The sequence below is a fragment of the Myotis brandtii genome, unplaced genomic scaffold (genome assembly GCF_000412655.1).
Source record: "Myotis brandtii unplaced genomic scaffold, ASM41265v1 scaffold813, whole genome shotgun sequence".
NCBI classification, from domain to species: domain Eukaryota; kingdom Metazoa; phylum Chordata; class Mammalia; order Chiroptera; family Vespertilionidae; genus Myotis; species Myotis brandtii.
Window position 1 is genome coordinate 1,683,915 of NW_005371287.1, and position 12,818 is coordinate 1,696,732.

The window sequence follows — 12,818 nt, forward strand, 5'->3', positions numbered from 1 at the left end:
GAAAGGGAATGGACTGACTATTCTTGGGGGGGAAAGGGGTGTGGGAGATGCGGGAAGAGACTGGACAAAAATCGTGCACCTATGGATGAGGACAGTGGGTGGGGAGTGAGGGCAGAGGGTGGGGTGGGAACTGGGAGGAGGGGAGTTATGGGGGGGAAAAGAGGAACAAATGTAATAATCTGAACAATAAAGATTTAATTTAATTAAAACAAAACAAAACAAAAACAAAACAAAAAAAGAATTAAAAGCATACAAAAAAACACTTCAAATTTCACTGGTGAACTTTATCAAACATTTAAGAAAAAAATAATTCCAATTCTACACAAACCTCTGTTAAAGCAGAAAAGGAAAGAACATTGCCAACTTATATTTTGAGACCAGCAAGAATACTCCAATACCAAACCAGAAAGACATTTAAGGAAAATAAAATCAACAAACCAATATCCCCAGGAACGTAGATGCAATATCTGCTGCCCGTGTTCTACACAGCCGTCTGCACCAAGACCTAGTGATGCTCCTTTCCACCTGGCATGAGGGATCAAGTACAGCACTGGGCTGCCTACTGCTCAGAGATCACATTTATAGGCACTTTCTGGATGACTTAGGACACCTACAGCCTAACACCTAAGATGTTATTCACTTAAAAAAAAAAAAAAAAGATACTTTGGAAAGTTCTTAAATTTCAACCTAAAAGACTTAACAATCTAACTTTATGTGAAGAAAGCAGATTATAAAACATTTTATTTTCACAGATCACATTGATAGTAACGGGTACTAGCAGAAAAATGTCTTAAAGAATAGACCATAAAATGTTAATACTACTTATCTCTGGATGGTGCATTTACTTTTATTTTCTACTTTTTGCTCATTCTTAGTTTCTAAAGTTTTTTCTGAGAATGTGTATTATTTTTTCAACACAGAAGATTTTTTTCTCCAACAAAATACAAAAAGGGGAAAACAGTTATAAAACCAGAGGCTCCTGAATTATAGTTCCATAATGAAATGTTTCGTTTCCAAATCTGGGTGCTCCAAGTAGTCTATGCTTTGCAACCTTATTCAGGTCAAGACACACACGGAAAATGCTATATGTGTGGCACCGGAAGGTAAATGGATGAGGCTGCTGAAAACCAGAGGGAGCCGGTCTGAGCTCAGGCTGTCACAGGGCCCTGGGCCAGTGGAGGGCAATGGGACCCACACACCTAGAGTAAGCAGGCTGCGGCTTAGCACTGGGAAGCCCTGGTCTGTGGTATCTCAGAATCAGAAGGTGCAGAAAACCTCTTGATTAACACAGTAAGGCTTTAGAACGTCCAATTCCATGTTCTAGTTTCAGGGCACTCTTCCAGAGAGGGAAAGACTGAATTACTCTTTATGGCCTGGCAAACAGAACCCAAACAAGTTGCAAAGCACATTTAAAACATTCTCGAATGGCCTATATCTTATAAAACAATAACTGAAAAATGCCAAAGTGGAACCAAACAGCTCCTATTTCGGTCCGCAGACTCCAAAATATGTAGTTTCAAAAATGCATTAAGTACAACTGGCTGCGTTTCTGCAGGCAGAGGCGTGAAACATCATTTGGCATATGAGAGTCATTCCCATAAAGATGAGCCAGATAATAAGCAAATGATCGTTACCTCACATTATATGAAATGGAAAGAAGCCATTAATGCAGCATTACGGTCATAAATTCACACATTCAGAAGCCAACAAAATAAAACATTAGCTCTCAAAGCATCATTATCCCATCAAGGCTGCCACATTAACTGTACACACTAAAACTCTAACAAGTACTACCATTTGGGTGAAAGACTGAAGGGTGAAGCTTCCCATTTTCATGTTAACTTGTGTGTTTCTCACCTGGCCAAGGGCAGGTGTCTATTGCCAAAGCTCAAGGGGGCCCCGTCTGTCTGATTCTGGGCATTCCCAGCAGCTGCTCAGACGCCCACAGACGGCTCTCCAAGCCCTCACTCAGCACCAGGGCAGCACTGAGGGAAAGGCAATTGAATATCATCCTCAGGTTATTCTTCTGGGAACTTTTTGATCCTTATACATGATTTAAGCCAGGTCTGGCCTACTTTCATAGAAAGTAAATTCAGAAAATGCTAGAGCCCCAAGCTTTAGAAATTCGCTACTCCCCTTCTACTATTCTCAAAAGGATACTATGCAAACAGGACTCCTTATCTGTCCTTACTGTTCCATTCATGGTATGTACATACATTTGTGTACATTAGGAATAAAACCCATATCATGACAACTATCCATAAATTTATATATGCTTAACAAAAACAAACATATTATACATGAATTTCTAAAATTGAACCATAGGATATAGGCAAATATACTTTATTCATACATTCACTCATAAAAATCATTTTAATAGTTCTCAAGTGCCAATACCCACTTGATAGGGTCAAAATTTGTATGCCAAAAATTCTGTACCTACTATGAGTCAGACACCATGCTAGGCACTAGGAATAAAATTAATTTAAATTTAAAAAAACATTGAGTAAGACAGGAGCTCTGCCTTTATAATTTAACTGTGAATCAGACAAGCAAATAAACAATTAGAAAAAGAAAGTAGATTAGGATACAGTGAGGAAGGTTTCCAGAAGAACTGGGACAAGCAAATAAACAATTAGAAAAAGAAAGATTAGGATACAGTGAGGAAGGTTTCCAGAAGAACTGATGCTGGAACTAAAATATGTGCAACTAATTAAGTATAACGGTGGGAACTTCTAGGCAAAAGGAACTATCGGTACAAAGGCATAAAAAGGATGGGACCCTGGCCGATTTGGCTCAGTGGTTAGAGCGTCGGCCCAAGGACTGAAGGGTCGCAGGTTCAATACTGGTCAAGGGCACATACCTCATAGCTGGCCCCGGTCAGGCGCATGCAGGAGACAACCAACCGATGTGTCTCTCGCACATCGATGCTTCTCTCTCTCTGTCTCTCCCTCTCCCTTCAACTCTCTCTAAAAATCAATGGAAAAATATCCTCGGGTGAGGATTACCAAATCAAAACAAAAAAGCACAATGGGGTTGGAAAACCGCAGACATGTGGCATGGGGATCCACAGGACAGACAAACAGACTGTGAAAGGTCTCATGCCCTGAATTAGAAACTCTAACCTGCATTCTACAGTCAATGGCAAATGACTGACAGATTTTCGGCAGAGTAACAGCAGCAGCAATAATAGCTTAATGTCTCCTAAGTACCTGCAAAGTGTCAGACGTTATGCTAAGAGCTTTATTCATATTTCGTATGCCCAGAGCTTAACATATTTACATTAGCTCACATAACTTTTCCACACCCCATCTATAACATCATACCCATATTACAGGTAATTGAGACGCAGAGAGGTAAGGGAACGTGTCCAAGGTCACCTATCTGGAGGACAGGGGAGCCAGATCTGAAGGTAACATGGTAATTCTCTTTTATGAGTGACCAATTGGGCAAGCTGTGCAAAGCTGGATTAGTGAAGAGCATCTAGAAGAAAACCGTCAGGAGACAGTCACGAGAAAGCAAGTGAAAATGTTAAAAGCCAGAACTGGGGCCTGAGGGCTGAGCGCAGGAGCGGGAGCAAGAGCCGCCTAACCATACTCGCAGGCCCGGGTGGAGTCACCGGGGATGCTCCTCCACTGTGCCAGTCGGCACCACTGCAAAAACTCCCGTCTCTCTCCGCCTGAGGGACTGCAGACCTTCAGTCGAGGTAGCCGGTATCATGCCTCACTGCAGACATACACAGGGCCTAGGACAGCGCCTGGCACACAGTGGCAAGCTTAATGTTTATTTGTTGAAGAAAGAAGGGAGAGAAAGAAAAAGAAGAAAAAAAATGTCTACATTTCCAGCTTGATACAGATAAGGGTACCACTGACCGTCCAGGGAATTGAGCAGAAGGAACAGATAACAACAGGGAGGGATAAGTTTTATATTTGCTTTAAGCCATAAAATGTATATCTTGTATGCCAAGAGAACTCCGTAATATAGAATTGTACCCCTGAAACTTGTATAATTTTATTAATCAATGTCACCCCAATAAATTCAATTTTTAATAAGAGAAAACTCTGTAAGAACTCTATTACTACCTTATCCACTAGTACATGTGGATTATTTAGGAATACTGATTCTCTGACATACTAACAGAAAATCACCATTCATATGGGAACTCAAAACATTTTTAAAACATTTAATTCTTAATCTTCTCAATGCATTTGGATGGCTGAGAATGAGAAAAATTAGAAGAAAACTGGCCCCAGGCCACCAATGTGCTTTTGACAAAGAGCTTCAAGAGCAACATCTCCATGGGGAGCTTGGGGAATCCTGTCTTTCACCATTTTGTACACTACAAAACAATCGATGCCTCCCTTCTCCATGCTCGCTTTCACTGTCAAATATCCATTTTACCCAAACGCTGCTTTAAGATAAAATATGAGTGCCATGTTCTTCCAATTAAACGAGAAAATGCAGCGCCTGGCATGCAGTAAGGACACTGTAAATGTTTGTCATCACAACGACCAGGATTGTCATCATTACGATTCCCACAACTACCACTGCTAAACTAGCACAAGGTCATGCAGATGAACTGCAGGCCCTGTAAATAAGCAGAAATAATGAGTGCACTCACCTAATCATGCCCTCTTACTGCCTTCCTGGTATACGCTTCCCAGCTACCTTTTCACACACTGCTTCTGCAGATGAAGCACCCCTCACACACACACCTACCCCACTGCTCCCACCCTCTACTCACTCTTAAGGTTGCTTTCCAAAAGTCACTTTTTCTCAACAATCTCATCTCACACTCCTGGTTAGAGACTCTCACCCAACTCTGTATTTTTCCTTCATCAGATCTGTCAGTTTACAATCAAGTATTTGAGTGTCTGTATGAGGTACAGGAACACACCTTTTGCTCACAATAACACCCCTAGTACCAAGAATGATTCATATTACATAAAACACATTCAGTAAATTCTTGCTGACTATATCGAAAAATAATCAAATCCCAGACTTTTTTTTATTAGTATATATCTGACCAACTGTTTTTTAAATATACTTTTACTGATGTCAGAGAGGAAGGAAGGGTAGAGTTAGAAACATCAATGATGAGAGAGAATCACTGATTGGCTGCCTCCTGCATGCCCAATGGGGATCGAGCCCATAACCCGGGCATGTGCTCTGACCAGAAATCAAACTGTGACTTCTTGGTTCATAGGTCAATGCTCAACCACGAGCCACACTGGCCAGGCCATATCTGATCAACTCTTGATTTACACTAAAATATTTATTTCATCAAATTCAAAATAAAAGACTACAGACACATACAAAAACTTTATCACAAAACTGGCTTAGACTCTTTAAAAAGTTTCAATTTCAAATTTCTCAAAAATGCACATCCTAAAGCAAAATTAAGACAGTAAGAGAAATCAGTTAAGATTTTAAAAAATTATTTTATTAAGCAGTTTTAACAATCTTTGTTAATAAATATTTAATCTCTATTCTGACTTTTAAGAGATACTGTAAACTACTGCAGACTTGAAATTTTCATTTTTTAGAAATTTTGGAAACTCTTACCTTGACATTTCCCAATAATAGATGTAAAATCATCTTTGGCAGACCTGCAATGTATGCACAAAATGAAGACAATAGTTTTACATAACAACAGTATTGTTTACTGCCATACACCATCACAGATACTACAGACTGGACAACTTCTCTACACAACAATAAATCATTCCTGCTCTTACAGACGGGGTTCTGTGCCTCAAATAAGGCCCTTGCATTAGGGATACTACTTTCTTCCAACATTTCTTTTCATCAGGAATGGAGCTATAACAAGAATGAAGTGACATAAGCACAAGTGAGTTTAAACATAAAAACAGCCAAAGTGTCCTTCAATAGATGACTGGATACAAAGATGTGGCACATGTATACAATGGAATACTACTGAGCCATAGAAAAGATGAAATACTGCCATTTGGGACAACATGGATGGACCTTGAGAATGTCATGCTAAGCCAAGTAAGTCAGTCAGAAAAAATCAAGAACCATATGATTTCACTTATATGTGGGTTATAAAACTGAAAACAACAAATGAACAAATAAACAAACAAAAACTCATAGACACAACAGTATGCTGGTTACCAGAGGGAAAGGGGATGAGAGGTAGTTAAGGGTAAAGGGTGTCAAATGTGTGGTGACAGAAGATGATCTGACTTTGGGTGGTGGCCACACAGTGCAATGTACAGATGATATATCATAGAATTGCACACTTGAAACCTATATAATTTTTTATTATTGGTTTTTTAATATTTTTATTGTTATTACATATGTGTCCTTATCCCCACATTACCCTCTATCTCCCCCACTCATGCCCTCACCCCCCTGTTGTCCATGTCCATTGAAACCTATATAATTTTATTAACCGATGTTACCCCAATAAATTTAATTGTTGAAAAAAGAAGTCACACTATCAGCACAATTCTCAAAGAGATGCATTTCACATTGCCGCAACAAACGGAAGAGGCAATGCTAGCCCATCCTATGCATACATAAGTTCAAACACTGTACCCACGTGATGCTTAATGATGCTGTTAAAGAAGAGGAACCCACCTGGTACAGCCATGCCAAATTAAGCAATGTAGTTTTAAAAGGCTGTCATTATTGGCCCTGGCCAGGTAGCTCAGTTGGCTATAGCATCATCCGGATACACCAAAGTTGTGGGTTCAATCTCCAGTCAGGGCACATACAAGAAGCAACCGATGAATGCATCAATAAGTGCAACAACATATTCATGTTTCTCTCTCTCTCCCTTCCTCTCTCTCTGTAAAATTAATAAAACAAATTTAAAAGGCTGTCCAACACCATTTTGCTAATTAAATGATGAGGGATACTTTCTTAAAGGGGCATGTTCATCTTTCCACTTCCCCACATCACTCTGCTGTCTTTTAAGGAACTTTACTTTCTCAGTAGACAATGTGTATTTTCCAGAACTCTGGAATCCACTCTTGTTGGACTATGTGCTGTGAAGTCAGCTAAGCACACACTCAGGAAGGTATGAAAAAGGAGGGGCCACTTTGCTCTGTCGGCATCAAGCTGTATGTAGATGGACTGTGGGTCCACACAAGACCAAGACACACTACTTGAGACCAGAGATGTTCTGTTCTCTCGAGACATTCGGGGGCATTACGTACACATCTAGAAGGCTTCTAAGCTGGGCTTTCCATGCGCTTTCTTTTTAATTAATGTATCAGTGACGAAAGCGATGAAACAATAGCAACTAACTCAGGAAAACCAGTTCATTCTTTGGGACATTAGGAACAGCAGGCAAAACATGTGGCGCCCCTAAAATTGGGGACTACCCCTTTCTCCAGACAAGGCCTAACTCCTAGTTCTCCAGAAAGAAGCAGTGAGGCAGAAACATGAGTTAATGGTAAAGTCCCTTTAAATGTGCCCCATTTAAAACTCTTAGTTCCCATCTGTCAAGTAAAATGCTTCTCAGAGGACATTTTTAATATGAATGTTAACAATTACCTGATCTCCACACACTGATCTTGAACAGCAGCCAAAAGCTTTCCATTGCTTTCATAGGGGAGAAAGAAGAAGAAAATCTGTATGCACATTTGTAACAGTCTTCCACACACATGGAGGGATTTTAAGTTAAAATCATTTTAAAGTTGTTTCATCTTTAGAACTTGAAGTTAGATGACATTTGGTATAAAAGCAGGCAAAATGATTCCAATATAGTTTGAATTAACACATTTAAACAATATATATCAAAGGGAATTTATATACAATAAATGTCAAGACTATTAAGCCATAAACACCCCAAAATTAATGCCATAATGAAATTTAAATGCTTACCCAGGTAGAGAAACATATGAATTGTATACATCCTTACCTTGCAAGGACCAAATGCCAGTTTATCTGTTTATTAACCAAGCGAACCAGTCCATCAGGGAGCAAAAAGGGTGCAGGGCTGAAACCACAACACATTAGCGAGCTTAAAATCTAATCTTGAAACACACACACGCACACACACACACACACGGCTGAAACCACAACACATTAGCGAGCTTAAAATCTAATTGTAAAAAACACACACGCGCACACACACACGCACACATCAGAGGAAAAGCAGACAACACTGGAGCAAGCCCTAGAGAAGAGCCAAAGGTCTCTTTCACAGAACTATATTATCTATCTTATCTCTGCAGCTTGTAAGATTAGACGTCCTCAAGGGAAAAGCAATCCGTGGTAAAGAATTCCATAAAACGATTCCTACACACATATCTAAAAGCTGAATTATATCCTTTGTCAGAATAATCATTTTTTTGTTCCTTTTAGGGCTCAAAGTTAGCACTGTGCCTGAAAACACACATAACACTCAAAAGAATTCAAAAATACCCAAGAACTGAAAGCCAAAGAACCTTCTCTGATGCACGAGAGGGGATAGGACAACAAGGACACAAAAGTTGTTTAAAAGCTTTGCAAGCTGCAGATTCCTCGTGTGGACATTCGAGATAAGGCGGAGAGCCTTCATCATTCAGGATAAGGCTCAGATGCTCATCAGTGAAAGCACAAGTTGTCAGGAGACTATCTGAATAATGACTAAGGGAAGGAAATCACCCCAAGTCTGTAAGATACCCCGCCAGAGTGTGCCAAATATACGAAATGTCTATTTTATAAACTGGGTTCACCTGATTATCAGCATCTATATCACAATTCAGTTCTGAAAACTTCAATCATAAATAGGACAAAATTGTTTATATTTGATGTTCATATCGTTTCTCTGTGGAATTAATGACTCACCTGTACCAGATGTACTGACGTAAAAATAATAAGCGATCTGTAAAAAATAAATAAATAAATAGATAAATAAATAAATAGCAAAGCCAAATATTTCTTGATGATAAAATCCAAAATACACTGTAGAATGAGTCATTACAAAACACAGAGTACAACTCTTAAAATAAGAGAATAAATAAAATCTAAAATACAGTATGTATTTTACAAGATCATATATTTGTTCATATTAAGTTCCAAGCTGATGTATTCAAAACTTTGAAGTATTTCCTAACAGTACAAAAAGTAAAAGTGATTTAAAATGCTAAACTTTGCCAAACAGGCTTTAATAAAACCATGGAGTAAAAATCATAGTAATAGCCCTTTAAAACCAACGTATTTTTATTAAAAAATTAAGATGCCATTTTATACTTTATAGCAAAAATTTAAATAATAATATCTAAAAATGGGGAAGTCCATGAAAACCAATTTCTAACACATTATTGACAAATAATGTTTTTATGGTATCGCATTTAAAACATATACGCAGTTAAGTGTATATCACTGGGAGAAGGTCTGAAGGATAATAGATTACCTGTGGGTGGCAAAATGAAGAGTAGTTTACTTACTCTAATTTGTGGTTACCTATATTCTCTAAGTTTTCTACAATAAATGTTATGACATATATATTTTCTGAATTTCCAGAACTTCAAAACATTTGTGATAACGAAAATTGCATATGCTAGCGATTCTTGTATCAGGAGATAAAATTATTTTATCTTTCTCAGAAAGTAAAATTACAGTTAATTTCAAGGACTCAGCTCCTTAGAAACTGAATCTCCTCTTTACGAGTAGCTCACATTCACCAGTGTAAGGACAGGCTTGCCCTAGCTGGTTTGGCTCAGTGGATAGAGCGTCAGCCTGTGGACTGAAGGGTCCCAGGTTCGATTCCAGTCAAGGGCACATGCCTGGGGTTGTGGGCTAGATCCCCAGTAGGGGGCGTGCAGGAGACAGCCGATCAATGATTATCTCTCATCATTGATGTTTCTATCTCCCTCTCCCAGCCTCTCCGAGATCAATAAAAATATACTAAAAAATAAAAAAAAAGGATAGGCTTTGGACCAGAAAGGCATGCAGTCAAATTCCAAATGAATGACCTTGGGCAAGCTTCCTCACCTAACACATACACTCGGAGCAGCACCAGCTTGCTGGCCTGGTAAAGCCTTGTACCAATACCCACAAGCCCTCCCAGCACCGCTCACTGTGAGCACAGTGTACAGTCCGCCAGCAGTTAAAGAATGCCCTGGTTCATCAATTTTGCAATTTAATTAACCCTGACCCGATGTACCTGAAACATCATGTAAGCCACTTAAAACAGCCTGCCACTGTCCTTTCACCTTCAATGTCCACACTCTCTGAGGCTCAAACTCAGCTTGATTTTCTTCATTTCCTCCTGAACACATCCATAATGGCTAACTCAGGCCATACATTAGCTCTACACTGCATTAAAAGTGTGTGCATATAAACACATATACATGCAGACATATATGTCTATATATACATATCATATATCATGAAGATACATATATAAAATTAAACTCAGGTGCCCTGGCCAGTTTGGCTCAGTGGATAGAGCGTCAGCCTGAAGACTCAAGGGTCCCAGGTTCGATTCCAGTCAAGGGCATGTACCTTGGATGCGGGCACATCCCCAGTAGGGGGTGTGCAGGAGGCAGCTGATCGATGTTTCTCTCTCATCGATGTTTCTAACTTTCTATCCCTCTCCCTTCCTCTCTGTAAAAAAATCAATAAAATATATTTTTTAAAAATATTTAAAATTAAACTCAGGTAACATGTATGCTTGTCACTTTTATCAGGTTCTACATTAACACGTTAAGGGCCAAGCCTGTTTTGTCTTCCTTTCCGTTTAGCCTGCGATATCCGATTTCACTGATATGCTGGAGGCACCAGAGACTGACCAGTCCCGACAGAAAGTATAGTGTCAGTCACTGGTGACTGACATGGCGCTTAACGTGTTAAAAGTCTAAAAAACACATTTTTAACCCTTTTTGGTCCAACCTCGAGGCTGACTCGACAGACCAGGCGCTAGGAGCAGGTCCAACGTCGAGCAATAAGAACATTAAAAAGTGCAACATTCAATCCCGTCAATTAATTTGGACCAGACTGTTTGAATTTCAAAAATAACATTGGACCGAAAGGGTTAAATTCCTAAACTTTCTAAAATAGCACAGATATGAATGAAATGGGGGGTGGGGGGGATGGAATTACCTGCTAGCCATATACTTAGATGTATATAAATACATGTAGAAAAAATAAACAAGCTATCCGTACCTCGAACTGCTTTTGTGATGATGAAGGATGCACCATGTTTTCGATTGCCTCTAGGCTGCAGATGGAAAGAAAAAAAAAAGTTTACATTTGAGAATTTCCTAGTAACCCTTACACACTATGTAAAGTTCTGTTTCTTTGTGACTACTCAGAGCACTGGGTACAAATTACCAGTATTTAAAAACTACTCCTAGACAGAAACAGGTAGACGCAGGCCTGGGGAAGGTGGGCGTACAAGTGAGCATAACGGAGTCACAGGCATCTGTGAGGATGAATCTTGCAGAGGATAAGGAAGGATTCAGGCTGGAACTATTTCATATCAAAACACCAGTCCAAAGACAAGAGAAGTCCAGGGCAAAGACCAGTTGGGGGCTAGAGAGGCCTAACCACGTTTTGCTTGCAGGAAAAGGGGTCATTTAGATGAAATAAGTTCATGTCTGGAGACAAAGGCACTGAATGTTTTATATCCACAGAGAAAATGCTAGTGAGGCACACACTGATATATAATTGCTACATTAAATAGTTAAGTATATTTCAAACAGGCTGTGTGGGCTAAACAATTCTAGGCACTACACATGCTGAGTGCCATGAGGTTTCAATGTAAGTTGATGCTGTGCTTATTTTTTTTTAAAATCAATGTATAACGTTAAGTATTCTGAATCATTGTTGTAATTAACCAGGGAGTGCTAAAGGGGCAGAAACTTATCCTTATCCAACCAACAGCAGCAGCGGCCGCTTCCTGGCTGCATAATCTATAAAATATTCACACCGGTAAAAAACAAAGAGAAACTAAATAAATACCTGAAAAACAGTAATATATACAGATCTCTGCCAGCCTACAAAATACGTTATTCGCGACGAGCAGAAACTGCAACGGGAAGGTTAAAGAGAAAGACAAACTGCACAGGAGAATGAGTAGTTTCTCCGGTACAGAAACACTTTTGAAAGATTTCGTAGAAGAGAATCTATATGGCCTGGACTCCGTGATCTTTGGTAAAAGTCCTTTTCCATCTTGCCGCACCCTCGGAGTCTGAACCCGTGTGGCCACAGGTGAGGCTCTCAATACACATCTGCCTGCCGGAGAGACGTGGATTCCTGCTTCCTCTCTTCACCCTGCGCCGGGGAGGTCCTCTCTGGGGAACTGACAACCCCAGGTCCACGTCACGTTACCAGCCCCGCGACCCCTTCCTGAGCAGAGAACCCAGCCCGGGGCAGTGGCACCTCACTCTTCACACCTGAGGCTATTTCAGCGCTGATGGCTGAGGGGCGGGGCGGGGGGGGGGGCGTGAGAAATGTGGACCGATTGTCTCCCCTCCACACTGCAAGCCCCGCGCAAGTGCTTCACCTGGGCGCCCAGCACCTGGCGCGGTACCTGGGACACGGGCCCACACACACCTGCACGTGGTAAGTGCTTGTTGAGTGAAATACTCAAGAGCTGGCGCAACTCAGCTCCAGGCGGGAGTGAAGGCTTGACGCCTGCTCCGTGGCAGCCCGCCGGAAGGTCCACGGACTCCGGGTCCCGCTGCAGGAGGGCCCGCCCGGGAGGGGAGGGGACACGCAGTCAGAGGTGAGAGGGGCCCTGGCGTCCGATGCTGCAGCCCCCTCCCAGCACCGCCCGGGACAGAACCAGAACCAGAACCCGCGGTGCCGCCCGGGACAGAACCAGAACCCGCGGTGCCGCCCGGGACAGAACCAGA

At 40.8% G+C, this 12,818-nt stretch overlaps 1 protein-coding gene across 1 annotated transcript in view; it reads right to left on the reverse strand.

Moving 5' to 3' along the window:
* NBAS (neuroblastoma amplified sequence) overlaps window positions 1-12,818 on the reverse strand; it is a 201,287-nt gene that overhangs the window by 187,878 nt on the left and 591 nt on the right. Inside the window, exons 2-6 of the mRNA XM_014531591.1 lie at window positions 11,125-11,179; window positions 8,803-8,839; window positions 7,892-7,969; window positions 7,525-7,572; window positions 5,566-5,609 (exon numbers count right to left, since the gene is read on the reverse strand). Coding sequence (XP_014387077.1) covers window positions 5,566-5,609; window positions 7,525-7,572; window positions 7,892-7,969; window positions 8,803-8,839; window positions 11,125-11,179 — 262 coding nt within the window. The remainder of the gene's footprint in view (window positions 1-5,565; window positions 5,610-7,524; window positions 7,573-7,891; window positions 7,970-8,802; window positions 8,840-11,124; window positions 11,180-12,818) is intronic.